This window comes from Chiloscyllium plagiosum, unplaced genomic scaffold, assembly GCF_037043375.1.
Source record: "Chiloscyllium plagiosum isolate Xiang-an unplaced genomic scaffold, Cpla_swu_hap1 HiC_scaffold_20, whole genome shotgun sequence".
NCBI classification, from domain to species: domain Eukaryota; kingdom Metazoa; phylum Chordata; class Chondrichthyes; order Orectolobiformes; family Hemiscylliidae; genus Chiloscyllium; species Chiloscyllium plagiosum.
The window spans coordinates 52,854,323-52,881,960 of NW_028270158.1; the positions used below are offsets into that span (position 1 = coordinate 52,854,323).

General features: G+C 41.5%; 1 protein-coding gene across 1 annotated transcript in view; it reads right to left on the bottom strand.

Moving 5' to 3' along the window:
- Window positions 1-27,638, bottom strand: part of rnf216 (ring finger protein 216) — a 229,897-nt gene that overhangs the window by 16,798 nt on the left and 185,461 nt on the right. The window contains exon 15 of the mRNA XM_043711263.2: window positions 16,871-17,093. Coding sequence (XP_043567198.2) covers window positions 16,871-17,093 — 223 coding nt within the window. The remainder of the gene's footprint in view (window positions 1-16,870; window positions 17,094-27,638) is intronic.

Consider the following 27,638-nt stretch of genomic DNA (forward strand, 5'->3'; position numbering starts at 1 on the left):
TGGTCATAAGCCCTTCATTAGGGATCTGGGGTTGGTCTGGACATACCAGACATGTGAGGGTCTTCTAGTCACAGACAAGTTGATCATTCTTGGCTTGATACTTCAATGGTCGGGCAGGGTGGAGAAGGAGACCCCAGTGACCCGAATGAAAGTTGCCAAGGGGCCTGTGAGCGGCTTCCCTATGTGCCCCATGGCACCATTTCTATGCACTTGTGGGATCAGGGCTCCATGACCGGTGCCAAGAATCCTTGTCCTTTCCTCAATCCTAAGGATCAATGAATGGAGCAATGGAAAATAGGTGGTCATGACTCTTCAGTAGACCCTGAAGGTACTAGGCTTGTCTCTCCATGCCAGCTCAACCCTGTCTATGGAACAAATACAAAGTTGCAGGACTTACTCCAGTTTCTGAGCAATCAGGGCCAGTGTGTCAGAGGACATACTGTATCAATCCAGCTTGTCAGCTAGGAGGCTCAGTGCATTTTGTAAGCCCGTCTGCCATTGCTGCTCCTACCTTTGCCCATCCCGAATTGCTCTTTTTGTCGTGGTGCTGTTCCACCTTCTTGAATCTTTGCAGCTCATGGAGCGGTAGGTACTGTACAACCATAAGTCCATAATGTGTAGGAGCTGAACTGTGCCTTTGGCCCACTGAGTCTGCTCTGTCATCCAGAGATTATGGCTGACATGAATCCTCAACTCCACTTTCCTGTGTTTTCCCTAATAACCTTACTGATTAAAAAAAAGCTCTCTCAGACTTGAATATTCTCAATGGCAGCCTCTATAGCCTTCTGCTGTAAAGAATTCCCCAAAGTGACGACACCGAGGAGAAAAAACATCCTCATTTTTCTGTGCTAAGTTCACCCTTACTCTGAGATCATGGCCTCTGGTCTTGGAATCCCCACAGGGGAAACAACCTCTCTAAGTCAATGCTGTCAAGCCCTTCAATGTATTATAGGTTTTAATATGAGACTTCTTGACATCAATTTTGAAGACTTCCAGAGCTCTCTCTTGACTATATACCATTATTCCACCACCTCTGGTGGGTCTAATCTATGAGAGAGACAGGACACACCCACAGATGGTGGTGGTGGTGGTATCTGGGATATTCGAAAATAGTTGAGATAGCCTTTCCAATTTTGACACAAGCTTCCACATATTGGTTGTGAAAACTTTACAAGATCAACAGGGTTGAGACTGCCCTTCTCATTTCCAATTTTGGGTGACCTGTCCAATTGAATTCCTTTTATTAGACTTTGTAGTGATTTGTCAATGGCTTCCTCAGCCATTTCCGAGGACATTTATGAGTAAACCACATTGCTGTATTTCGGAAATCACATTAGACAGGCCAAAATTTTCTTCTATAGTGAGCCAGATGTGCTTTATGAGATTGGACAGTGGTTTTGCAATCACCATGAATTTGCTTTGTATTTTAGGTTTACTCATTGAATTAAAATTACATCTGTTGCCATGGTGGAATTTGAACCCTCAGAAAATTAGCTCTGGCTTATTATCCCAGTTAGAGAAAGCGAGGACTGCAGATGCTGGAGATCAGAATAGTGTGTGTGGTGCTGGATAAGCACAGCAGGTCAGGCAGCATCAGAGGAGCAGGAGAATCAACGTTTCAAGCACTGGCCCTTCATCAGGAAACTATGATTCCTAATGAGGGACTTATGCCCGAAACGTCAATTCTCCTGCTCCTCTGATGCTGCCTGACCTGCTGTGCTTATCCAGCACCACACTCTCGACTTAATATTCCAGTTACCAAGGCAGCATTGTGGCTCAGTGGTTAGTACTGCTGTCTTTCAGTGCCAGGGAACCAGAGTTCAATTCCTGCCTTGGGCGACTGTCTGTGGAGTTTACACATTCTCCCGCATCTGTGTGGGTTTCCTCTGGTTTCCTCCCACAGTCCAAAGATGTGCAGGTCAGGTGAATTGGCCATGCTAAATTGCCCATAGTAAAAGGTGCATTAGTCAGGGGTAAATAGAGGATTGGGGAATGCGTCTGGGTAGGTTAACCTTCAGAGGATCAATCTTCGGAGGGTCAGTGTGGACTTATTGGGCCAAAGGGCCTGATTCCATACTGTAGGGAATCTAATCTTACCACTACGTTACTGCCTCTCCAAATTTGCTATAGATATCTCGATTTCAGAGGTCTCTGATAACTGTTCATTTTAAAAGAGAATGTTAGATTTTTTTTTGTTAACCAAAGGCATCAATGGAGAAAGGGCAAAGCAACTTTATGAAGTAAGGTCAGAGATGATCTCACCAAATGTTACAATAGGCTCGATGAGCTAAAATGGTAAATTCCTGTTCCTATCATCCAACAGCCCAGAAATCAGGAGTCAAACGTTTGGTGCGTGATACAAGTTTTACAAGAATCAGTACTGTGTCATATTCTTTAATTCTGTAGGAAAGCACCAAAGTTCACTCTGAAGTGTCTATATTTAACACAAATTAGTAGCTTCAGTTTTTAGATTGGGTCTGCCTAACTTGCACATACAAATTAGACAACCAACTGAAAAAGTGAGTCAAAAATCTGGCATTATGCTATAACCTCAATTTGAATAGCATAACATCACAGGCAGGAAATGCATTTCAGAAGATACGCGATTCTGGGGTCTGATTAATCAAAACATAAAAATCATCTCCAATGAATGCAATTTATGAAGATTAGTGTATAGGATTTCCATTCATAATTACATCCATATAAAGTGCAGAGTTGCGAGGTAATGGTATAGTTCCAGTGAGAAACTGTTTTGTAGCCATTTCATAAAATCACAGAACAAAACGCAATATGACTTGTTGATTTAACACTGTCTGTGCAGCTGTTCACAACAGCAAACCAATTGTCCCCATTTCCCCATGGATGCTTCACATTTTTGCCTTTAAGTATATATCCAAGTCTTTTTGGAAAGCTATTACTGAACCTGCTTCCATTACCCTTTCAGGCAGCACATTCCAGATTATAATCATGCGCTGCATAAATAAATTTCACCCCAGCTTGCCGCAGATTCTTTTTCCAACCACCTTAAATAGCTGGCTTCTGGTTACTGGCCCTTGTGTCATTAGAAACTATTTTTCCTTATTCACTCTGAAAAAACTCATTGCTAATTTTGACAATCTCCTTCAAAAACCCCTCCTTCAAATTTTACAGTTGCAAAGGTGGTTTATTAACACGTTCTTGTCTTTTGGTACTTGGACTTCTCATGATGATTTTGCTAATGTTTTTTTCTACTAATTCCACTTCCAATTAATTTCTCTACCTGATCTTTGCAATGTACGCAGAGGAACAAATGGAGTGATGCAACTGGTAAAAATTGCAGAGGTTTCTGTGCTCGCAAAATCTGCACTCTCATGTATCTAAATGCACGATGTGCACACTGTGGAGAGAATCAGCATTTGTAACAGATGCTGTTAGCAATAAACGTGGAAGCAACATGAATGACAAGATGTTTTGTCAATGCTAGACTTGCTACAGAATCCCTACAGTGTGGAAACAGACCATTCAGCCCACTGAGTCCACAGACCCTCTGAAGATATCCCACCCAGACCCACTCCCCTGTCCTATTCCTGTAGCTTGCACAGCCCTAGACACAATGGACTATTTAGCATGGCCAATCCACCTAACCTGCACATCTTTGGATTGTGGGAGGAAACTGGAGCACCTGGAGGAAATCCACACAGACCCGGGGGATAATGTGCAAACTCCACAGAAACAATTGCCCAGAGGTGGAATGAAACCTGGGTCCCTGGCGCTATGAGGCAGCAGTGATAATCACTGAGCCATTGTGCCACCCAGAACTATAAATCTGGATGCTTTTTTGTATTGGCACAATCATGGGTTGTCAGATTCTCTGTGGTATTGTGAGGAGCTGTCAAATTCTCATCAAGTACTTGTGTGCTGGCATTGCCCTGTTTACCTGTAAACAACCGGCAGGGAACTATCTTCGAGACCATTGGTCAGTGCACAAATAGATGATGATATAAGCCATCTGTTACTAAACTCACAGACATCATTTTGGAGTCCATTGTGAAGGATGAGATATCTGAATACTTGGAAGTGTATGGTAATCAGCATGGTTTCATTAAGGGGATATCATGTCTGACAAATCTGCTAGAATTCTTTGAGGACAACAAAGTTAGACCAAGAGAACCAATGGATGTTATCTACCTGGATGTCAAGAAGGCTTTTGACAAGGTGTCACACAGGAGGCTGCTGAGTAAGACAAGGGCCCATTGCATTAGAGGCAAGGTACTAGCATGGACAGAGGCTTGGCTTTCTGGCAGAAAGCATATGATGGGGATTAAAGGGCCTTTCTCAGGATGGCAGCCGGTGACAAGTGGTGCGCCACAAGGCTCAGTGTTGGGACCACAACTTTTCATTTTACACATTAATGATCTAGATGATGAAAATGAGGGCATTCTGGCTAAGTTTGCAGATGATACTAAGGCAGGTAGAGGGACAGGTAGCATTGAGGAGGCGGGGAGGTTGCAGAAGGATTTAGACAGGTTTGGAGAGTGGGCAAGTAACTGGCAGATGGAGTACAAAGTGGGAAAGTGTGAGGTCATGCACTTTGGTAGGAAGAATAGAGGCATGGGCTAATTTCTAAATGAGGACAAAATTCAGAAGTCTGAAGTGCAGAGACTTGGGAGTTCTAGTGCAAGTTGGAAGTTGAGTCAGTAGTTAGGAAAGCAAATGCAATGATGGCATTTATTTTGAGAGAACTTGAATATAAAAGCAGAGATGTACTTCTGTAGCTCTAACCCTCTGGTCAGACCACATTTGGAGTGTTGTGCACAGCTTTGGGCCCCATATCTCAGGGTGGATGTACTGGCCCTGAAGGGTAATCAGAGGAGGTTCAGGAGAGTGGTCCCAGAAATGAAAAGTTTAACGTAAGAGGAACATTTGAGGAATCTGGGTCCATAACTGATGGAGTTAAGGATGAGGGGGGGGGGGGGGGGGGGGGGGGGGGGGGGGGGGGATCTAATTGAAACTTACAGAATATTGAATGGCCTGAACAGAGTGGATGTTGGGAAGATGCTTCCATTGGTAGGAGAGACTCGATCCTGAAGGCACAGCCTCAGAGTGAAGGGAAGACATTATATAATGGAGATAAGGAGAAACGTCGTCAGCAAGAGAGTGGTGAATCTGCAGAATTCACTGCGACAGAAGGCTGTGGTGACCAGGTCATTTAGTATATTTAAGATAGAGATAGATTCTTGAGCGAAGGGGATCAAGGATTATGGGGAGAAAGTGGGAGAATGGGGTTGAGAAACTGATCAGTCATGATTGAATGGCTCATGAAGCAGAGAACACCTAATGGCAGTTCTGCCCAGCTGCAAGTTGAAACCTGCTATATACTTCATTGCTGACTTACGATGATGGTGATAACACAACCCTTCTCTTTGCAATAACCTCAAGCATTACTACTTCGATGAAGGCTCACTAGACTTAAAATGTTAACTCTGCTTTCTTCCCACAGATGCTACCAGACCTGCTGAGCTTCTCCAGGAATTTCTGATTTGGTTTCACTAGCATCGGTTTTCCCTCAGGGAATTCTGTTAATTATTATTCACATGCAACTCATATCTGCAATTTAAATTTCATTCACTTCATTTTCATTTCCCACAGCCAACCTGTCTGTCAGCAGTAAGGCAGAGACAAGAATCAGCCAGACTTCAGGATGTAAGGGTTGCTGTCTCCAAAAACTAACACTTTCTACACAAACTCACACAAGCTGCACAAATTTCACATTGAATTTAATTTTCCATTAATATCAGCTAATATAATCATTATCATCACTGTTAATATTGTTTGAAATTTTACGAGAACAAAATACTGAGCAGGTTGAAAACTTGAAATAAAAATAGAACATTCTGGAAATACTCAGCAGAAAGTTCACTTGGCAATCTTTGGTTGTCTGTTATTTTAATTCTCCTCCCTCCACCCACTGATTTTTTTGTCCTCATTTTTCTAGACTGTTTCAAAGAAGCTTAGTGCAATTTGCAGGAACGCCACCTCATCTTTCAACGAAACAATTCATAATAGCCTTTCTGACTCATCAGAGTTCAACAATTCCAAATTATAGCCCATGCTTCCATTTGTTTTGCATGGCAATGGTTGATGGTACTAACGCTTTTCAACTTGCAGCTCAAGGATATCCAACGACCATCTTGTTTTGACTTTTACTACGAATCTAATCTGATCTACTCCTTGTTTTGTTTAATCTCACCAAACTGTGACCTAACTGCATACCTTCCCTTGGATTCTTTCCTCTATTCTTTTCCCTACTTAAAAACCATTCCACTTCTGACAAAGGATCACCAACCTAAAATATTAGCAGTTTCTTTCTCCACAAACTGCTGTCAGACATATTGAGAATTTCCAACATATGCTGTTTACTTGGCAAATTTGCATTTCAATAAGGAAAATGGAAATTCCTTCTCAGAAGAATTTAGCAGGGTCAGGATTTGAGAACTGATGAAAACTGACAAATGTGGCTTCCAGGTTGCAGCAGTGAGTCTCCTCAGAAAAAACAGGATTATAGACCTTCACATAGGAGACCATTCAGCCCATCGCATCTGCACAGCTCTCCAAATGAGAAATTTGCAAGGTGCCATTCTCCTGCCTTCTCCCATAACCCTGCATATTCTTTTTCAGATTCCCTTTTGGATGTTTTAATTAAACCTGTCTCCACCACAGTTTCAAGCAGTGTGTTCCTTTAACCACTTGCTACATGAAACGAGTTTTCCTGCAGAAGCCCAGACTTATAATGTCTGCTACATTGATCGACAATGAATCGACATTCATTGTCATGACATTTAAAGACACCCAAGTGCAATAATAAAAGTATTTCATCAATAGCAATATAAACACACTAAAATAACACATGGGTATGCGTAGGCGCCTCTCCTTTTCTCGGGAGGAATAATCAACAAAATGTTAGGACAGCCTCTTGATCTTGTGCTGCAGGATTTAATTGCTTCAGGATACTACTACCCAGGAAAAATTACTCAGACCTATAAAATAATGCAATAAATCTGCATCACTTAACAGTACTGAGAGATTATGACACACTTCGATTTACATTTCAAAGCCTTTAAAATAAATTCAATTTTACTTTAGAAAGGTGACTATTACACAAGTTTTCAAGACAACTGCCTGTTGATATACATTCTCAATGACTATGAATAATTTCATATTGACACCATTGGGCATTATAACTGCTGACGTTTATTTAAAGGTAGTCTTTTGGGGAATGTCTATTTACTTCATGTTACTAGAGATATTCAGCATTCAACACAGCTGCGAAACACTATGCAGTGTGTGCTCTCGTTCAAAATTAGGCAACAGCAGAGTTGATAATTTCCATTACAGTAGTTAACTCTTGCTTGGTTTTTGTATGATGCCTTCCATACCTTCCTTAAGTGACCAGCCTTCATATTTAAGTCAATGCAAGTTGTCAGGCACCTCGCTGTAAGGAATAATACAGTCAAGTCCAATGTCATCCTGGCACACAATACATTTATAGGATACAAATTCCTAATTTTTACTGTTCACTGGATAATCCCAATTTAAACTATTTAAAATTTACTGCCAGAGGAGACAAGTAAATGCAAAACAAATTGCTACCTGAGATCTCATTGTACACCTGTGGCTTTTTAAAAAATTTCTTTGCTAGTTCAAAACTGCATAAAAACATTAATTTCAGAGGAAAATTAGTTTCCAGAAGAGTGACATTATTAGAAATCAATCGTATTAAAGTACCATGTGCCTGAAATTAAAAGAAAAAAAAGGTTTAAAGGGAAAGACAGCATTTTAATATGATCAATTGTCCAGATTCATTAGCTCACTCAAACATTATTTGAAATCTGTCTGGTAGCATTTGACCTTAAAAGTACAGCAGCCAAAGTATGTAAACTTTGATCTATCCTGCTGTTTTGAGCTCCTCAATTTGGAACCTGCTCAAAAAGGCAATAGTCAATTATTCGAGCTTCTGTCATCACCATTCCCAAATGAAAGCAGATTCCATGCGTCAACTCATGAGGAAGGCACTGATGTTGACTTACCAACAGGAGGAGTAGACTGGCAAAATGCCAAGGCACCTGCATCGAATGTCATTAGTAACCTGCTGTTGATGTGGGATTATCTTCATTGGGTTGTGTCAAAATGAGGTTTTCAACAGAAAGATCAACACAAGTAGGCTAAGAGTACATAATGCAGCAGCTAATAATAGTGAGCTCTGACAACTATAAATGCGTCTTATCCATCATGCATTTACAGTTCTGAAACAGATTTAATAGATTTTCTGATCAGTTTTCAATATTGACAATAATCTGCTCAAAATAAGTGCTAAAATATTGAGAGGCAAGATCTAAGCACTGGAATTTTGACAAAGACTGCAGTCAATACAGAAGGATCCAGAATACCAATATGGATTACGATTAGCTAATAAAAGTTGTCAACTTTCAAATTTGGCACTTTCAAAACTTTAGAACTTCACAAATTATGAAAAATTAGTTAATACACCAGCGATAGTTATAGCTATTCAAATAGCGGCAATTAAAAAGCCAAATACACAGCATAAACTGGACAAGTATACACAAATACTTGAACAGGTTGGAGAATTAAAAGGAGCACAAATAGGGCAACTATAGGTCTGAGCTAGGATGGCAAGTGGGGTTGCAATCAGGCACCAACCCAAACCAGATTATTGTCTCAGTCCAGAATTACACAGGGGAGAGGGGCCAGCAGGAGGTCATTGTTCACATTGGAACCAACGATATAGGAAGGGAAAAGGTTGAGATTCTGAAGGGAGATTACAGAGAGTTAGGCAGAAATTTAAAAAGGAGGTCCTCAAGGGTAGCAATATCTGGATTACTCTCAGTGCTACAAGTTAGTGAGGGCAGGAATAGGAGGATAGAGCAGTTGAATGCATTGCTGAGGAGCTGGTGTATGGGAGAAGGAATCACATTTTTGGATCATTGGATTCTCTTTTGGGGTGGGAGTGACCTGTACAAGGAGGACAGATTGCACCTAAATTGGAAGGGAAATTTGCTAGAACTGCTTGGGAGGATTTAAACTAGTAAGGTGTGGGGGGGGGGGGGGGGGGGGGGGGGGGGGTGGAACCCAGGGAGATAGTGAGGAAAGAGATCAATCTGAGACTGGTACAGTTGAGAACAGAAGTGAGTCAAACAGTCAGGGACAAGGTAGGGCCTAACAGGGAAGGCAGATGAACTCAGGGCATGGTAGGAACATGGGACTGGGATATCATAGCAATTATGGAAACGTGGCTCAGGGATGGGCAGGACTGGCAGCTGAATGTTCCAGGATACAAATGCTACAGGAAGGATAGAAAGGAAGGAAAAAGAGGAGGGGGAGTGGCATTTTTGATAAGGGATAGCATGACAGCTGTGCTGAGGGAGGATATTCCCGGAAATACATCCAGGGAAGTTATTTGGGTGGAACTGAGAAATAAGAAAGGGATGATCACCTTATTGGGATTGTATTATAGACCCCCAATAGTCAGAGGGAAATTGAGAAACAAACTTGTAAGGAGATCTCAGCTATCTGTAAGAACAATAGGGTGGTTATGGTAGGGGATTTTAACTTTCCAAACATCGATTGGGACTGCCATAGTGTTAAAGGTTTAGATGGAGAGGAATTTCTTAAATGCGTATAAGACAATTTTCTGATTCAGTATGTGAATGTAACTATTAAACAAGGTGCAAAACCTGAACTACTCTTGGGAAATAAGGCAGGGCAGGTGACTGAGGTGTCAGTGGGGGTGCACTTTGGGTCCAGCAACCTTAATTCTATTACTTTTAAAATAGTGATGGAAAAGGATAGACCAGATCTAAAAGTTGAAGTTCTAAATTGGAGAAAGGCCAATTTTGACGATATTAGGCAAGAACTTTCGAAAGCTGATTGGAGGCAGATGTTCGCAGGCTGGAAAATGGGACGGCTGGAAAATGGGAAGCCTTCAGAAATAAGATAATGAGAATCCAGAGAAAGTATATTCCGGTCAGGGTGAAAGGGAAGGCTGGTAGGTATAGGGAATGCTGGTTGACTAAGGAAATTGAGGGTTTGGTTAAGAATGAGGAAGAAGCATGTGTCAGGTATAGACAGGATAGATCGAGTGAATCCTTAGAAGAGTATAAAGGAAATAGGAGTATACTTAAAAGGGAAAATCAGGAGGTCAAAAAGGGGACATGAGATAGCTTTGGCAAATAGAATTAAGGAGAATCCAAAGGGTTTTTACAAATATATTAAGGACAAAAGGGTAACTAGGGAGAGAATAGAGCCCCTCAAAATCAGCAAGGCGGCCTTTGTGTGGAGCCACAGAAAATGGGGGAGATACTAAATGAATATTTTGCATCAGTATTTACTGTGGAAAAGGATATGGAAGATATAGACTGTAGGGAAATAGATGGTGACATGTTGCAAAATGTCCAGATTACACAGAGGAAGTGCTGGAAGTCTTGAAACGGTTAAAGGTGGATAAATCCCTAGGACCTGATCAAGTGAACTCTAGAACTCTGTGGGCCTCTTGCTGAGATATTTGTATCATCAATAGTCACAGGTGGGTGCCGGAAGACTGGAGGTTGGCAAACGTGGTGCCACTGTTTAAGAAAGGCAGTAAAGACAAGCCAGGGAACTATAGACCGGTGAGCCTGACATCAGTGGTGGGCACGTTGTTGGAGGGAATCCTGAAGGACAGGATGTACATGTATTTGGAAAGGCAAGGACTGATTAGGGATAGTCAACATGGCTTTGTGTGTGGGAAATCATGTCTCACAAACTTGATTGAGTTTCTTGAAGAAGTAACAAAGAAGATTGATGAGGGCAGAGCAGTAGATGTGATCTACATGGACTTCAGTAAGGCGTTCGACATGGTTCCGCATGGGAGACCGATTAGCAAGGTTAGATCTCATGGAATACAGGGAGAACTAGCCATTTGGATACAGAACTGGCTCAAAGGTAGAAGATAGAGGGTGGTGGTGGAGGGTTGTTTTTCAGACTGCAGGCCTGTGACCAGTGGAGTGCCACAAGGATCGGTGCTGGATCCTCTACTTTTTGGATGAGAGCATAAGAGGTACAGTTAGTAAGTTTGCAGAGGACACCAAAATTGGAGGTGCAGTGGACAGCAAAGAGGGTTACCTCAGATTACAACAGGACCTTGACCAGATGGGCCAATGGGCTGCGAAGTGGCAGACGGAGTTTAATTCAGATAAATGCGAGGTGCTGCATTTTGGGAAAGCAAATTTTAGTAGGATTTATACACTTAATGGTAAGGTCCTAGGGAGTGTTGCTGAACAAAGAGACCTTGGAGTGCAGGATCATAGCTCCTAAAAAGTGGAGTCGCAGGTAGATAGGATAGTGAAGAAGGCGTTTGGTATGCTTTCCTTTATTGGTCAGAGTATTGAGTACAGGAGTTGGGAGATCGTGTTGCGGCTGTACAGGACATCGGTTAGGCCACTGTTTGAATATTGCATGCAATTCTGGTCTCCTTCCTATCGGAAAGATGTTGTGAAACTTGAAAGGGTTCAGAAGAGATTTACAAGGATGTTGCCAGGGTTGGAGGATTTGAGCTATAGGCAGAGGCTGAACAGGCTGGGGCTGTTTCCCCTGGAGCGTCGGAGGTTGAGGGGTGACCTTATAGAGGTTTACAAAATTATGAGGGGCATGGATAGGATAAATAGATAAAGTCTTTTCCCTGGGGTTGGGTGTCCAGAACTAAAGGGCATAGGTTTAGGGTGAGAGGGAAAAGCTATAAAAGAGACGTAAGGGGCAACGTTTTCACGCAGAGGGTGGTACGTGTATGGAATGAGCTGCCAGAGGATGTGGTGGAGGCTGGTACAATTGCACCATTTAAGAGGCATTTGGATGGGTATATGAATAGGATGGGTTTGGAGGGTTATTGGCCGGGTGCTGGGAGGTGGGACTAGATTGGATTGGGATATCTTGTCGGCATGGACGGATTGGACTGAAGGGTCTGTTTCCATGCTGTACATCTCTATGACTCCAAGACTTTACTGGCCAGGATAGCTATGTATGCTTACATTCACAGGAACACACCTTTCAGCAGTCTCAGTATGTGGTTAACAGCTTTTGCATTTTATAAACATTTAAGAAATTGGCAGGTATATTTGTAAAGTGATGACTATATCCAAGATACCCCCTCGACAGCTAGTGAATGGGGTTTGACACCATAGTGCTTTGCCCTAGTGCAATGTCAGGGTGAAGAGACTCCTTCCTTAGGAGCTTCACCTGCTGCACCCTGATTCTGAGTGGTCATTTATCCATTTTGCACCTGAGAAAATCAACTACTGCTTCAGTAGACTGTAACAACCAACACTGACATATTGAGTCCAGATCTGCACCAGTGCCGGGTCAATCCCTGCTTGACTATAGCATCCTATGTAGTATTACTATGTGGACATGTCTGTGTTGAACTCAAGTGAACAAAGTCACTACACCTAATAAGGGGGCTGCGTTTCATAAGCTTGTGAAGTCAAATAAACCTGTTGGACTATAACATGGTGTCATGTAACTTCTGACTATGTAAATCCAGCTCGCATTTCAGCCAGGAATTAGCAGCATGCATGTTGCACATGACATTAGACTCTTCCCTGAGTTTTTTATCTTTAAGATAGCACAAGTTCAATTGTAAATTTAATGTTCAAAATACAAGGAATAGATCCACTTGCAGGAGCTCTAAAATTGCAAAACGAGAAGCCATCAGTGCAAGGTAGTCACTAATAAATACAATACAGAATGGAAGTGAATCATCTTGACTCAGAGTAATGAGAACATGCAGCTTGCTGTTTTATGCAGCAGTTGAGATGGGTAGCATAAATATATTTAAGAGGAAGCTAAAGAAATACACATGAAGAAAAGAATCTAAGAATGCTTTGACAGAACTAAATCAAGTAGTTTGGGAGGTGGCTTGCATGGAGCACTATCACTGGCAAAAGCCTATTGAGTTGAATGCTCTGTTTCTATGCTATAATTTTACTGTTTTTCCATATAAACTATCTTGGCCAAAATATATTTTCCAGTGTTAACTGAAAACAAAGTGAACACAAGAGAAAACCTGTGAAGTATTAGCAAAAATATTAGAGGGGAAAAGCAGACTGGAAAATTCCAAATAAATATTTCTAATTTCTACTCAAAAGCAAGTAAATCTCTCGCTGCACAGCCTTTCTTGTTTACCATAGTTATTATGATGGAAATACGGTTGTAAACTTTATTTTCCTTTGAGATACAAAGATCCAATTAGCCTGACAAAAAAATTATCACAACTAAAAGTTATTCAAGGTGGAGAACATGCAAGAAGGAGAAAGTGAGGACTGCAGTTGCTGGAGATCAGAGTCGAAGAGTGTGGTACTGGAAAAACACAGCCAGTCAGGCAGCATCCAAGGAGCAAGAGAGTCGACATTTCGAGCATAAGCTCTTCATCAGGAAGGTGGGGGAGGGTGTGCCAAGGGATCTGAGCAATAAATGGGAGGGGGTGGGAGGGTGGAGGTAGCCAGGAATGTTATAGTTTGATGAAGGTGGGGGTGGTGGTGATAGGTCAGTGGAGAGGAGAGTGGAGTAGATGGGGGGGCGGGGGAGAAAGGAAGATGGACAGGTAGGACAGATCAAGAGGGCTAAGCTGAGTTGGATGGTTGGATCTGGGATAAGGTGAGGGGAGAGAAATGGCAAACTGGTGAATTCCACATTGATCCCATGTGGTTGGAGGGTCCCAAGGCGGAAAATGAGGCGTTCTTCCTCCAGGCGTCGGGTGGCTACAGTTTTGCGGTGGAGAAGGCCAAGGGCTTGTGTGTGTCATTGGCAGAGTGGGAGGGGGAGTTAAAGTATTTGGCCATATGGCAGTGGGGTTGCTTAGTGAGTGCACCCCAGAGATGTTCTCTGAAATATTCTGCATGTGGGCATCCTGTATCCCCCAATGAGGAGGAGACAACATCAAGAGCAACGAACACAGTAGATGATGTGTGTGGAAGTACAGGTAAATCTCTGTCGGATGTGAAAGGCTCCTCTGGGGCCTTGGACGGAGGTGAGGTGGGAGGTGTGGGCGCAAGTTTTGCACTTCTTGTGGTGGTGGGGAAGGTGCCAGGAGTGGTGGGTGAGCATGGACCTAAAAAGGGAATCGTGGATGGAATAGTCGCTCGTTGAATGCAGATAGGGGTTGGGAGGAGAATATATCCCTTGGGGTGGGGTCCGTTTGTGGATGGTGGAAACATCGGAGGATGATGCATTGTATTCAAAGGTTGGTGGGGTGGAAGGTGTGGACCAGGGGGCTCCTGCCCTTATTGATGGGTGGGGTTCAAGGGTGGAGGTGCGGGAAGCAGAAGAGATGCGCTTGGAGAGCATTGTCGACTATGTGGGAGTGGAAATTGCAGTCTTTGGAGGAGGAGGCCACCTGGGATGGTCCATAGCGGGACTGGTCCTCCTGGGAGCAAATGCAGCGGAGGAATTGAGAATAAGGGATAGCGATTTTACAGGAGGCAGGGTGGGAGGTGGTGTCATCCAGGTAGCTGTGGGAATCGGTAGCTGCCCCTCTTTGGTATCAACACTTTAATTTAATGTACCAAGCTTTTGTGAAATTAAAGCAAGGGTGTAAAAATAGCAGAAAGTCATGAAAGGCTGAGACTTTCCTCCACATAGGAAATTTCGTAGCTCTACTACATGAGCAACATTCCCACATGTCTTCAATTAGTTCCCTTTAAAGCAACATGTTAGTCACATAATCAGTCCAAGAAGCTTTTTCATGCAAGAATTGAGTCAGATCAGCTACTGCTAAACAATAAGACCAGTCATGCAAACCCATTATGCTTTCAACGATCTAAAGACTGAGTTGTCATTAAAACAGAAGTATTAAACTGTCTGTGTGAGAACCAATTACTTGAGGTTGAAATGCCCAAATCGGTTAGCTGAATTCTCATTCCTTTTGTATATGTCAAATCTACCCTAAATTACACAGAGGTTTTACTTCCCAGGCACTGCAGGGACATTGTAATGTCCCCTCATCATCTACTACTCCTTGTTACACATACTATTTGGCACCATATACTGTAAAATACTCCCAATTATGCACTGTCTTGATTGCTAGTTTTCACAGACAGAGTCTGCAAGAGGTTTTGCTTTAATGCACAGCCTACCACTGTATTTTCATATCTCATTGCTTTTATGGTGAATAATACATTATACATCTTTTGTTTCTATATTACTAGCTGCAATGTCATTTTGGCATAATTCAAAGGATCAATTGTACAGTATTAAATCTGATTTCATTATAAAGTGGCAAAATGCTAAAATATTAACATGGATCTCAGTCAGACAGCCACTTCACTCCAGGCTCCAATGAACCCCCTCATTTCCACCTTTACTGTTGTCAATCATGATTATTCTATTGCTTTCCTAGCTAGTCTTCTGGATAATTGTACCAGAAAAATGCTTACAACCTTATAATCCTGCATCAATTCCTACTTGCCAGTAACCCCTTTCTTTGCTGAAACACAATGTTCCAGATTTCCCAGCACATTAGACTTTCAGCTTTAGATTCAAACATCCCCATGTCTTCGGTTTCAGCTCCATAATATCTTGGGCACTATGTCCCCTAAACCCTGAAATGGCTGTTTCTCAGACTACAGTTTATTTTATGTTTCCCAGCTTCACTCCTGCATTGGCAGATGCGTTTTATGATATATATGCATTGCACTCTGACACTTGCCTCTGTAAGCCCCTACTTTTCACTTCTTCAAAACCCTCCTTACAGCTTATTCTTTGATCAAATAGTTTGGTATTTTCTTTTACTTGGGCTTTTGGGATGCAATTTAGAACTTTTCTTTAAACTTTAAAGGGTGCCCTATAAATGTGGTTTTTCTGCTAAAACCAAAAACAAAGGTCCTTACTGCCAGAATAAAACCTTGTAGTCAGATTTTGAACATCATAAGGACTCAGGTGCCTGTTTGACAAAAAATGTCAATCAAGCATCAGACCTGCAGCAAATAATTATCTTAATTAGATTGAATGTACAACTCTGAAACAGACTATTAACCCTAAATAGTACACGTTAGTAATTTATGATCCACACATGCATCCTTCCGATTTTCTTTATCTAACAACATTTAAGATAACAATAATTATAGAATATCATTCCCAAGTTAAATGCGATCAAAAACGTGATAAAGCCATAAAAAAACACTTTTGTTATGCCTTTATGATGAAACGGCAGGAGTATGACAGAAGGAACGCATTTCATTGCTATTATTGGATAAGTAATAGAAGACTAATTTGTTACATTGGACATCCATTCCCCCGTAATAACGACATTAGTTAAAAAAGTTAAGTGAAGCTACACTTTTAAGTTATTTTCTCACAGCACTCGTTAATTTTCAGCCATTCCACTATGATTTTCAAACTAGTGATCCATGTTTTGATGTATAATGCAATACAATTATCAGGTCAGTTACTTTTGTTTTCCATCTGAATTGTTTTCTGCAACCCTTGTAACAGGTCTGGAATTATCTCTTTTCACACAATGGGCCCATTTCTTGAAAGTTAGAATCAAGGTTTGCTTGAATCTTAAAAAGAAATTGCTGGAGAAACTCAGCAGGTCTGGCAGCATCTGTGGAGAGAAAGCAGAGCTAATGCTTCAGGTCCAGTGACCCTTCTTCAAAACAGTCCCAAAATATTAATTCTGCTTTCTCTCCACAGATGCTGCCTGACTTGCTGGGTTTCCTCAGCAATCTGTTTTTGTTTCAGATTTTCAGCATCCGCAATGCTTTATTTGCTTGAATCATGTCTGTCATACATCAGAATTCTGCATTACAGTTCACAACATTCTTTGAACTGCCTAACACCTTACCTTAGGATCTGTCCATAAAGAGCACTTCTTGCATAAACGACAAGGTGCTCCTGGTGACCGTGGGTGTTGGCAGAAGTGGTCGTACCCATTTATGGGAGCCCGGCAGAGGTAGCAGATCTGTGCCCCACAACGACAGGACATCCTGTTACATCCCTCAGATTTTATGAGGCCCATTGTGCATTTGTGACATTTCCTGATTGCAGCTGCAGTCATTTTTTCCTCACTGTAACATAAGATCAGTATGATTGAGAAAACATTGATTTGCAAAGATAAATTGCAAAAACTCTCAATTCAATGCTTGTTGATCATCTAAATCCTCTTCTTTTAACGCTCATCTCTTTAACACATTTCTAGTAACTTGCCAAAGGACCTTTCACAGGTATCTGGACGGTGTATTAGTGAACTAGGAGATGGGTGGCAACCATAACCAAGTTCAACAATCAGATGTACTTGTCAATTAAGTATCCCATACAGTCAAAGTGATAATCCTGGTTCATTCCTCCAGCCCAGCCCTTAACATAAGGCTGAAACTATAAGGTAGCAGCAGCTCAAGAGTTGCAAGAAAAACAGCGTAAAATGTATTCAGGTTATTTGTACACATTTTGCTCCAGATATTCAAGAAAATCTGCTGTACCCAATACTGAAGTTACTCAATATTTTTCACAACTTTCATTGTGGCAGTGGCTACATTAATCCATCTGCAACTGCAGAGCTACAAACATTATACAGATAGAAAGGGATAATTCTGACAAAATATGCAGAAAAACAGAAAATACATAGGTCAGGCAACATCTGAAAAGAGAAAGTAGTTTTCACTGGTAGTTTGTTATTTTGCACACAGAGGCATGGAGACCATTACTTGGGATGTCTGAGGATGTTCTCATGTTATAACTTCAGAGGAGAAATGGTGTGAAGAGTGGCATAAACAATTGCTCTTGGGATTCAGCAGAGGTTACAGTGGATGGCACAGACTCAATGAGGTGAAGAGCCTTCTTCTATGTTCTAGGCCTCTAAGCCACACTCATGTGGCTTGAACTCAAGTCTGGGCTGACACACAAATCTAGTACTGAGGTAGTAGTGTCCTGTCAAGAGGAATCATTTTCTTCTCCCAGATGGGGTGTTAAACCGAGGCTGTGTCTGCTCTCAGGTGAATGTATAAGATTCTATAGATCTTGCCTTATTGAAGTAGTAAGGGAGCAGATCTCTCCAGTATCTTAGCCATATCTAACCCTCAATTCACACCACACCCTTTCGGATCTTGCAGTCTAAATTGGTTGCAATGTTTTAAACATTAGAGAAGTGAACATATTTTGGAAGTATTTTATGGACTGTAAAAGGTTTTGAGATGATTGGAGGACAAGAAAAATACTACATAACCTTCGACCTAGTCCAACGTTATGCTGGCAATATATTTACACAGTATAGTTCAGCAACCACATTCTTTTATGAATGGTTTAAAGGGTATGAAGCAAAAAAGATCCTCAATTAAGCATTCAAATCAGGAATTCATTAAATTAACGGTAGTACATGTAGCAATGAGACTCAAACAATCTTAATCTAGAAGGGCCACTAGAATATGTAGGTCATGGGGGCTGAGCAGCAGAAAGTTCACCAGTAAAGAACAGCCACTTACATGAGTAGCAGTGCCAATGTTAATGCCAATGGAATCATTCCTCAGCTAGTCAGTGGCGCAGATGAGTGGGGGAAATGGAGAAGATTAACTGGCTTGCCACCTGACTTGCAAGTCGAAAAATTAAAAATCCAGTAGATGTAGTGTACCTGGTCTTTCAGAAAGCTTTTGATAAAGTCCCACATAGGAGGTTAGTGAGCAAAATTAGGGCGCATGGTATTGGGGGCAAAGTACTAACTTGGATTGAAAGTTGGTTGGTTGATAGGAAACAAAGAGTAGTGATAAACGGCTCCATTTCGGAATGGCAGGCAGTGACCAGTGGGGTATTGCAGGAATCAGTACTGGGACCGCAGCTTTTTACAATATATGTGAATGATATAGAAGATGGTGTTAGCAATAACATTACCCAATTTGCTGATGATACTAAGCTGGGTGGCAGGGTGAAATGTGATGAGGATATTAGAAGATTACAGGGTGACCTGGACAAGTTAGGTGAGTGGTCAGATGCATGGCAGATGCAGTTTAATGTGGATAAATGTATGGTTATCCACTTTGGTGGCAAGAACAGGAAGGCAGATTACTACCTCAATGGAATCAATTTAGGTAAAGGGGCAGTACAGAGAGATCTGGGTGTTTTTGTACACCAGTCAATGAAGGTAAGCATGCAGGTACAGCAGGAAGTGAAGAAGGCTAATAGCATGCTGGCCTTCATAACAAGAGGGATTGAATATAGAAGCAAAGAGGTTCTTCTGCAGCTGTACAGGGCCCTGGTGAGACCACAGCTGGAGTACTGTGTGCAGTTCTGGTCTCCAAATTTGAGGAAAGACATTCTGGCTATTGAGGGAGTGCAGCGTAGGTTCACGAGGTCAATTCCTGGAATGGCGGGATTACCTTACACTGAAAGACTGGAGTGACTGGGCTTGTATACCCTTGAGTTTAGAAGACTGAGAGGGGATCGGATTGAGACATATAAGATTAAAGGATTAGACACTCAGGAGACAGGAAACAGGTTTCGGCTAATGGGTGAGTGCCGAACCAGAGGACACAGCTTAAAAATACAGGGTAGACCATTTAGGACAGAGATGACGAGAAACTTCTTCACCCAGAGAGTGGTGGCTGTGTGGAATGTTCTGCCCCAGAGGGCAGTGGAGGCCCAGTCCCTGGATTCATTTAAGAAAGAGTTGGATAGAGCTCTCAAGGATTGTGGAATCAAGGGTTATGGAGATAAGGCAGGAACAGGATACCGATTAAGGATGATCAGCCATAATCATATTGAATGGTGGTGCAGGCTCGAAGGGCAGAATGGCCTACTCCTGCACCTATTTTCTACTGTCTATTGTTTAAAGTTGACACTTTATAAGGTACTTTTCAATTTTTAATAACAAAGAACAAAGTCTTTCACATTCCAGAGACATCCTGTTATGCAGAAATCACCATTCTGAGGTAATTGTTTACTTTTAGACTGAACTAGGAAAGTTCAATTAAATTAGTCTAGATAGTGGACTATAAATAGAAAGAAAGAGTAATATTTTTTCTGTTATAATATTGAGATTATTACACAAGTTCAGAAAATGCTCAAACATTTATAATCCATATTAATGATTTGAAGGGACCAAATGTATGATTGCTAACTTTGCTGATGATACAAAAATAGTAGGAAAGTAAGGTGTGAAAAGAACAAGGAGTCTGCAAAAGGTTATAGATAGATTAAATGAATGTGCAAAGGTTTCGCAGATGAGTATAATTTGGGAAAGTGCAAATTCTGCCAAGAACAGCAGAAAGCAGCATATTATTTAAAGAGAGAGGAATTAAAGATTGACATACAGAGGATTGTGGGTGTTCTGATACCTCCTCTTAATTTGTTCTTCGGGTGTGGGCATTGCTGATTCAATCAGCATTTAATACACCTAATTACATAGAACAGTACAGCACAGAACAGGCCCTTCAGACCACTGATCCTCATGTATGCACTCTCAAATTTGTGACCATATGCATGTCCAGCGGTCTCTTAAATGTCCCCAATGACCTTGCTTCCACAACTGCTGCATTTCATGCTCTCACAACTCTCTGTGTAAAGAACCCGCCTCTGACATCCCTTCTATACTTTCCTCCAACCAGCTTAAAACTATGACCCTTAGTGTTAGCCATTTCTGCCCTGGGAAATAGTCTCTGGCTATCGACTCTATCTATGCCTCTCATTATCTTGTGTACCTCAATTAGGTCCTCTCTCCTCCTCCTTTTCTCCAATGAAAAAAGTCCAAGCTCAATCAACCTCTCCTCATAAGATAAGCCCTCCAGTCCAGGCAGCTTCCTGGTAAACCTCCTCTGAACCCTCTCCAAAGCATCACATCTTTCCTATAATAGGGCGACCAGAACTGGACGCAGTATTCCAAGTGCGGTCTAACCAAAGTTTTATAGAGCTGCAACAAGATCTCAAGACTCTTAAACTCAATCCCCCTGTAAATGAAAGCCAAAACACCATACGCTTTCTTAACAACCCTGTCCACTTGGATGGCCATTTTAAGGGATCTATGTACCTGCACACCAAGATCCCTCTGTTCCTCCACACTGCCAAGAATCCTATCCTTAATCCTGTACTCAGCTTTCAAATTCGACTTTCCAAAATGCATCACCTCGCATTTATCCAGGTTGAACTCCATCGCCACCTCTCAGCGCATCTCTGCATCCTGTCAATGTCCCGCTGCAGCCTACAGCAGCCCTCTATACTGTCAACGACACCTCCAACCTTTGTGTCGTCTGCAAACTTGCTGACCCATCCTTCAATCTCCTCATCCAAGTCATTAATAAAAATTACAAATAGTAGAGGCCCAAGGACAGAGCCCTGTGGAACACCACTCATCACAGACTTCCAGGCAGAATATTTTCCTTCTACTACCACTCGCTGTCTTCTGTTGGCCAGCCAATTCTGTATCCAGACAGCTAAGTTCCCTTGTATCCCATTCCTCCTGACCTTCTGAATGAGCCTACCATTGGGAACCTTACCTTGGAGAAGAGAGTGGTAGCGACTTTTTTGCAACTGTTACGACACGGGGCAAACCCCTCTGCTAATTTAAACCAGCCACACAGAAAATGTTCACCTCGCACCATAATTTGTTAAAATTCAAGAGGCAAAGAACTGTCCCAGAGGTCACTTTTAAAGTAAAAATAAACAAATGTATTTTTTAAGTCCAACAGAGAATATTAAAATCAACAACTATTTACAACTCCTTTCTCTTAAACCTATCTTTCACCTCCCACTCTACAATCCTCGTCTGATAAAACATCCCAATTAAAACTTATAAAAGAAATTCAACTTTCAAAACCAGCTAGCTGTCAAATCTTCTCTTTGTATCTTTCTCTGCAGATTTTCCTCTAGGTTGGTTTCAATGCTCTGTTGCATAAACTTCTTATGGACGTGTACCTTTCAGAGAGCTCTTCAATCAGCAGTCTATATTTGTGGATACCCTTGGCAGTTCTCCTTCTAACTGTTCATAATGTCTGGTTTTGTACCTCAAAACATCGGATTGTTTCATTGTTTTTAATATTATCAAATTACTAAATTTAAATGATTGGATTTTGGTATCTTGGGTCATAATTTAAACTGATTGGCTTAATTTGAATTTGTTTTTGTTTCGTGGCAACTCATCTGCAGCTATGTATTTCCCAAGTGTTACATTCTTACTTTGTTTAGAACACTCGGTGCTTTGTCAGTTCTTTCTCGTTTTTCAACTCTCTTAAAGGTACAGTACACCTCGACACCTTCATAACAAAACACTGCAGTCAGATGTAGGGACAAACACAGAACGCTGTGGTTACAGGATATTGACCGAGCAACTGGGAATGAGAGGTTATGATTAGATTAGATTAGATTACTTACAGTGTGGAAACAGGCCCTTCGGCCCAACAAGTCCACACCGCCCCGCCAAAGCGCAACCCACCCATACCCCTACATTTACCCCTTACCTAACACTACGGGCAATTTAGCATGGCCAATTCACCTGACCTGCACATCTTTGGACTGTGGGAGGAAACCCACGCAGACACGGGGAGAACGTGCAAACTCCACACAGTCAGTCGCCTGAGGCGGGAATTGAACCCGGGTCTCTAGCGCTGTGAGGCAGCAGTGCTAACCACTGTGCCATCGTGCCGCCCACAATCTATTGGAAGAAGTGCTACATAGTTGGACATGTATCCACTAGAAGAATGAGGAGGTGAGCTTATTGAAATATCGGTCCTGAGGAGATTTGACAGCACCGATGCTGGAAGGATATTTCCCCTTGTGGGAGGGACTGAAACCACAGGACAGAGTTTAAAAGGGGGTGCTCATTTAAGGTAGAGATGAAGGGAATTTTTTTCTCTGTCTGTGGAACTCTCTATTCATGGAATTCATTGCCAGGGAGTGCAGTGGAGACCAGGATGTTAAATATCTTCAAGGCAGAAATTGATAAATTCTTGATCTCGCAAGGAGAGTGCATGATAGTGGCGTTGGAATGCCCGTCAGCCATGTTTGATGGCGGAGTGGACTCGATGGGCCAAATGGCCTTACTTCCACTCCTGTCTCTTATGGTCTTCCAGGGATCAGTGGAAACAGAGTATTTGAACATTTTAAGAATGGGTGGTAAATAGCCTTTGATTTCCATATTTAGTGAAGAATCTCAGAGGTAGGCAGGAAAGCAGATTGAGGCTACATGATCTCATCAAATGGCAGAGTAGGCACCAGGGATCTCAACATACATATTTGTATGTATGCAATAAAGACTTTTCTGAGCTTTGTAAGGTTGCCAGGATCATGCTGAGAAAACATTTTACTGGTATGCTTGGAGATGCCAATGTGCCCATACTTGCTTTTGTGAAGTGCAATTATCCAGATCTAGTTCTGGTTTCTAATTGGTTACATTCACAAGTAGAATCATGTTCTTGTTACCAAGATTTAAATGATTCAGTTGCACGATATGAAAACTAAACATTTGTGATGGAACACGTAAACCAATTGGTATTTAAAGGCTAATTTCAAAACCATCCTTTCTAGACAATCTATTGCAAAGACTCATACTGCATCTTCTGGTGAACTGCGGCAGGCTCTTCCTGCTTCTATGGAGCAGGATGCATCGATGGTCAAAAAGGAAACCACATATGACGGACACAGCATTTGGTGCTCAACGTCCTCAGGAAAATGACAGATACACTTCCTAAATTTCTATCGCATCTGCACAGCTAGGAAACAATATTTTCAGCTGGCCACGAACAATTCTAAACTAAGGTTTAATGACTTTCCGGACCTTTGTAACTCTTGTGGCTGACAATATTGTGCAAGTTTCCATTGGTAACAAGCATCAGACTTAAACTTAGCACTACCATAATATGCAAATGGAAATTATGAGTCTTAGTTTCAAAATCAAAGTCTACGCAATAGCTTAAAGCTACTTTTGTCAAGTGCTAGCATAGCATTCTGCCTTTTTTTTCCTGTCCCAGAAAGTCAACACTTGTTTTTTCATGATATTTTGCCTTCAGCACACAGCTTTTAACTACTCTTTAGTGTGGTAGAGTAAGTGTTTGCAACCCGTGGAACCTTTAAACTCCAATTGGGCCCTTCCAATTCGCCTCAATGTTCTAACTGTTACCGGCATGCTGTCACCAGGTATTTAAAATGCTCTCATCAGAGAATTAGCTGAGAATTCTGCACTATTTGATTGAGGAATTAGTCAAGATATATCCAATCCCAACTGTAACATTAGAGGAGACACACAGTATTCCACAATACAATAGCTATCAGTTACATGAAACAACGTAAAATATCTCTACCTTTTACAGTACGGGAATCCAACAAGTAAATTCCCTCTTCCACTGACTGGCTCTATATGCTTGGAATCAGACACCAATTGCAGATACTGTGAAGGGAGACTTTGCATGTCTAATACGGTACACATGACATTAACCTCAAGCTTTAAAAACATTGTATCAAGCTACATTGGGGGGTGACTCATTCCTCCTCCTCCACAACATCAGTTTCACTGTGGACATTCCTTGTTCAGATTAATACAGACCTTTAAACTTTTTAAAGAAAGCATTGAAATTATTTAGTTTCCACGAGTCTGTTTGTGCCTCAGAATCATGTTTATTTTGTTACAATTTCAGATATGACCAATAAACTATGCTATGATCTGGCTGGGGACCAATTAATTTTCTTCAAAGCAGACCATATTTCAGATCCTGGATGCTCACTAAGAAAATACTGAAACAAGATTCCACAGTCTTGAGTTTTCCACAAAGTTATAACAATTAAACAATTATATATGCATCTTATACTCTAACATCCAGAGTTAAGGTAAATCTGAGAAACAGGCAAATTACAGTCAACTGGTACATCAAAAAGCAGATGTGATGAAGACAGATCCCATGGAGTTCTCAGCATCCTTCTCAGACAAGAGTGATCACGGAGTCATAAAATATTCTTTGAAAGCTCTGTCTCCTTTACAAATACTTGCCATTATTCACTTACAAATATTTAGCCTTAACTTTCAAACACCAGTCCATCATGGACTGCCTCAGTTACTGTCCAACAGGGATGTGAGCAATCTCTGGTCAAATATTCCTCAGTTGCACTTTGCAAATGCGATTTGTGGGTTTCCGTCTTCCCCATTCTTAGTTACCTGTACTTGAATGAACGCCCAGATCCTCACAAGTTGCTGCCAACAAGTGCTCACTTTCCAATCACTCAATCTCTTCTCCCAATACCGCATGCAACAAGACTACACTCCAGCATCAAATCAATGGCACAATTTCAGCACTTCTGCTACTCGGAACAGAATTCTATTGCCAACAGGCCTATTTCGCAAGAACTGTCTGAACCAGCAAATGGCAGCACTTCAGCAACATCTCTCATTGAGACATTGAGTAACAGTTCAGCAGTGACTCTTGAACTATTCTGAGTGACCTCTTAAAACTTGCTAACAGGCCCTGTTCCGTTCCTAGGCAAAAAGCAAATTTGGCAGACACCAGAACATTCTGTGGTTTGAATGTTACTATATCCAGCCAAATTCAGGGCACAAAAAAAAATGTATTTTGTCACAAATTAAATAGCAGTTAAATAGGAGGCTACAAACCATCAGTAATCGATTTTTGATTGATGTCGTATACTAGAAATTATTATTTCAAGATTCTTGGTAATTATAACTTCTATGCACATACTGAAACAGAAAAAAATTAACAGGCATCCCATTTAAGACTGAGATGCGAAGTTCATTTTTCTCTCAGAAAAATGTTAGTCTGTAGAATTCTTTTCCCACATAGATCATTGAATATTTCTAAGGCTGAGTTAGATAAAGTCTTGATTCAAAGGGAATCAAAAGTTATAGGGTGTAGACAGGAAAGTAAGAGGCGACGCCACAATCAGATCAGTCATGAACTTATCAAAGGGCACAGCAAACCTTGAGGCACTAAATGGCCTACTCATGCTCTTAATTCATTTACTGTTCCAACTCTCAGCATTGCTGTTATTTGACAGTGATCTGTGACATAACGCATGACAAACTTCAAAAAGCACTGCATGCAAAATTCATGGCAAAAGTTAATATTCCCAGGTTTCCATTGATGCTGTTTGCACTTGCACTATGCTAATATATACACAGTGCAATGGTCGAATCCCACACAGGAGATCTTTGGGAACATACAAACTATAGCAATATGGCCTCTCAAGTCTACTGTGCCATTTGGTGAGATCTTGGTCGATTTCCTACCTCGGTGCATTTTCCTACATGATCATCCAATCTTGACGCCTTTGAGTACAAAAGCCTGGTCTGTGTTTTCTGTCAAATGGATTCAACAAACTTTTAAAATCTTTAACTTTTGTGGTGACTGTAGGAATAGCAGGGCTTGATTTCCAATGTGCCAGCCCAGTCAGGCACAGCATTGTTTCCCACTTTGGGACATGTTATAACATTAAAGGGTGTTCTCAAAATGCAGGTTTGAGGTTGTTTAACAGCAGAACAGATAGCTGCAAAAGTGCAGATTTAAAGCATTGTTAAATTGTGCTCTGAAAGCCTAAGCAATGAATTGTGGTAAGAATATATCTTGTTTAAAGGAATCGCCCTTGTTTCAATAACATTGCTCAGCATCCTAACTTTGGCATACTTCAGCCAGAAGGTGACAAAAGCAGACTTGCTTTTAAACTTGAGCACAGAAATTATGAGGAACACAGAAACAGCTCCTTTTATCATCTATAACATTACAAAGTTCTTTGATCTTCAGATCACACCTCGATCTTTCTAAAGTGCAACCTGGAGCATGGAAATGAGGTTTGAGTTGTGCTCAGTAGGGATAGCAATTGACTTCACTGTTCCCGGACACAAAGCGGGAGAAACTTATCCTGGAATGTGCACATGTAAGAACCAGGTTACAATATCCCAATTGCTGAACAATGACCACCTTTCATAAGGTGCCAGCGGTCAGCTATTATTGCTCTCATTGTATCTTCACTGCCAATATGTTCAGGATAGTTGAAAAATAATAAACATAAACAATGGTGGGATGCATCCTATGATACTGCTTGATGCATATAATATTATCTTGCTCTTCATCGACAGAGGTATCAACTAATGCATTCCGAGGCCACATGGTGCAAAAGTTTCTGTCAATTTTTGACTGTGCTTAGTGAGCTACTCTTACATAGGGCATTGGATTGGATTGATAGTTAGGCCAGAGATGGAAAAACGCAAGTCCAGATCAGCGTTTGCACTGTGTGTGTGGATGGTCAAGGCAGCTCTAGATTTGGTTCAGAAGCATCCCTTTCAATAGAACATAGAACAATACAGCGCAGAACAGCCCTCGATGTTGTGCCGACCTGTGAACTAATCTAAGCCCATCATCCCACACTATCCCATCATCATCCATATGTTTATCCAAGGACTGTTTAAATGTGGCTGAGTTAACTACAGTGGCAGGTAGGGCATTCTATGCCCTTACCACTCTGAGTGAAGAACCTGCCTCTGACATCTGTCTTAAATCTATCACCCCTCAATTTGAAGCTATGCCCCTTCGTACAAGCTGACGTCATCAACCTCAGAAAAAGACTTTCACTGTCTACCCTATCTAATCCTCTGATCATCTTGTATGTCTCTATTAAATCCCCTCTTAGCCTCC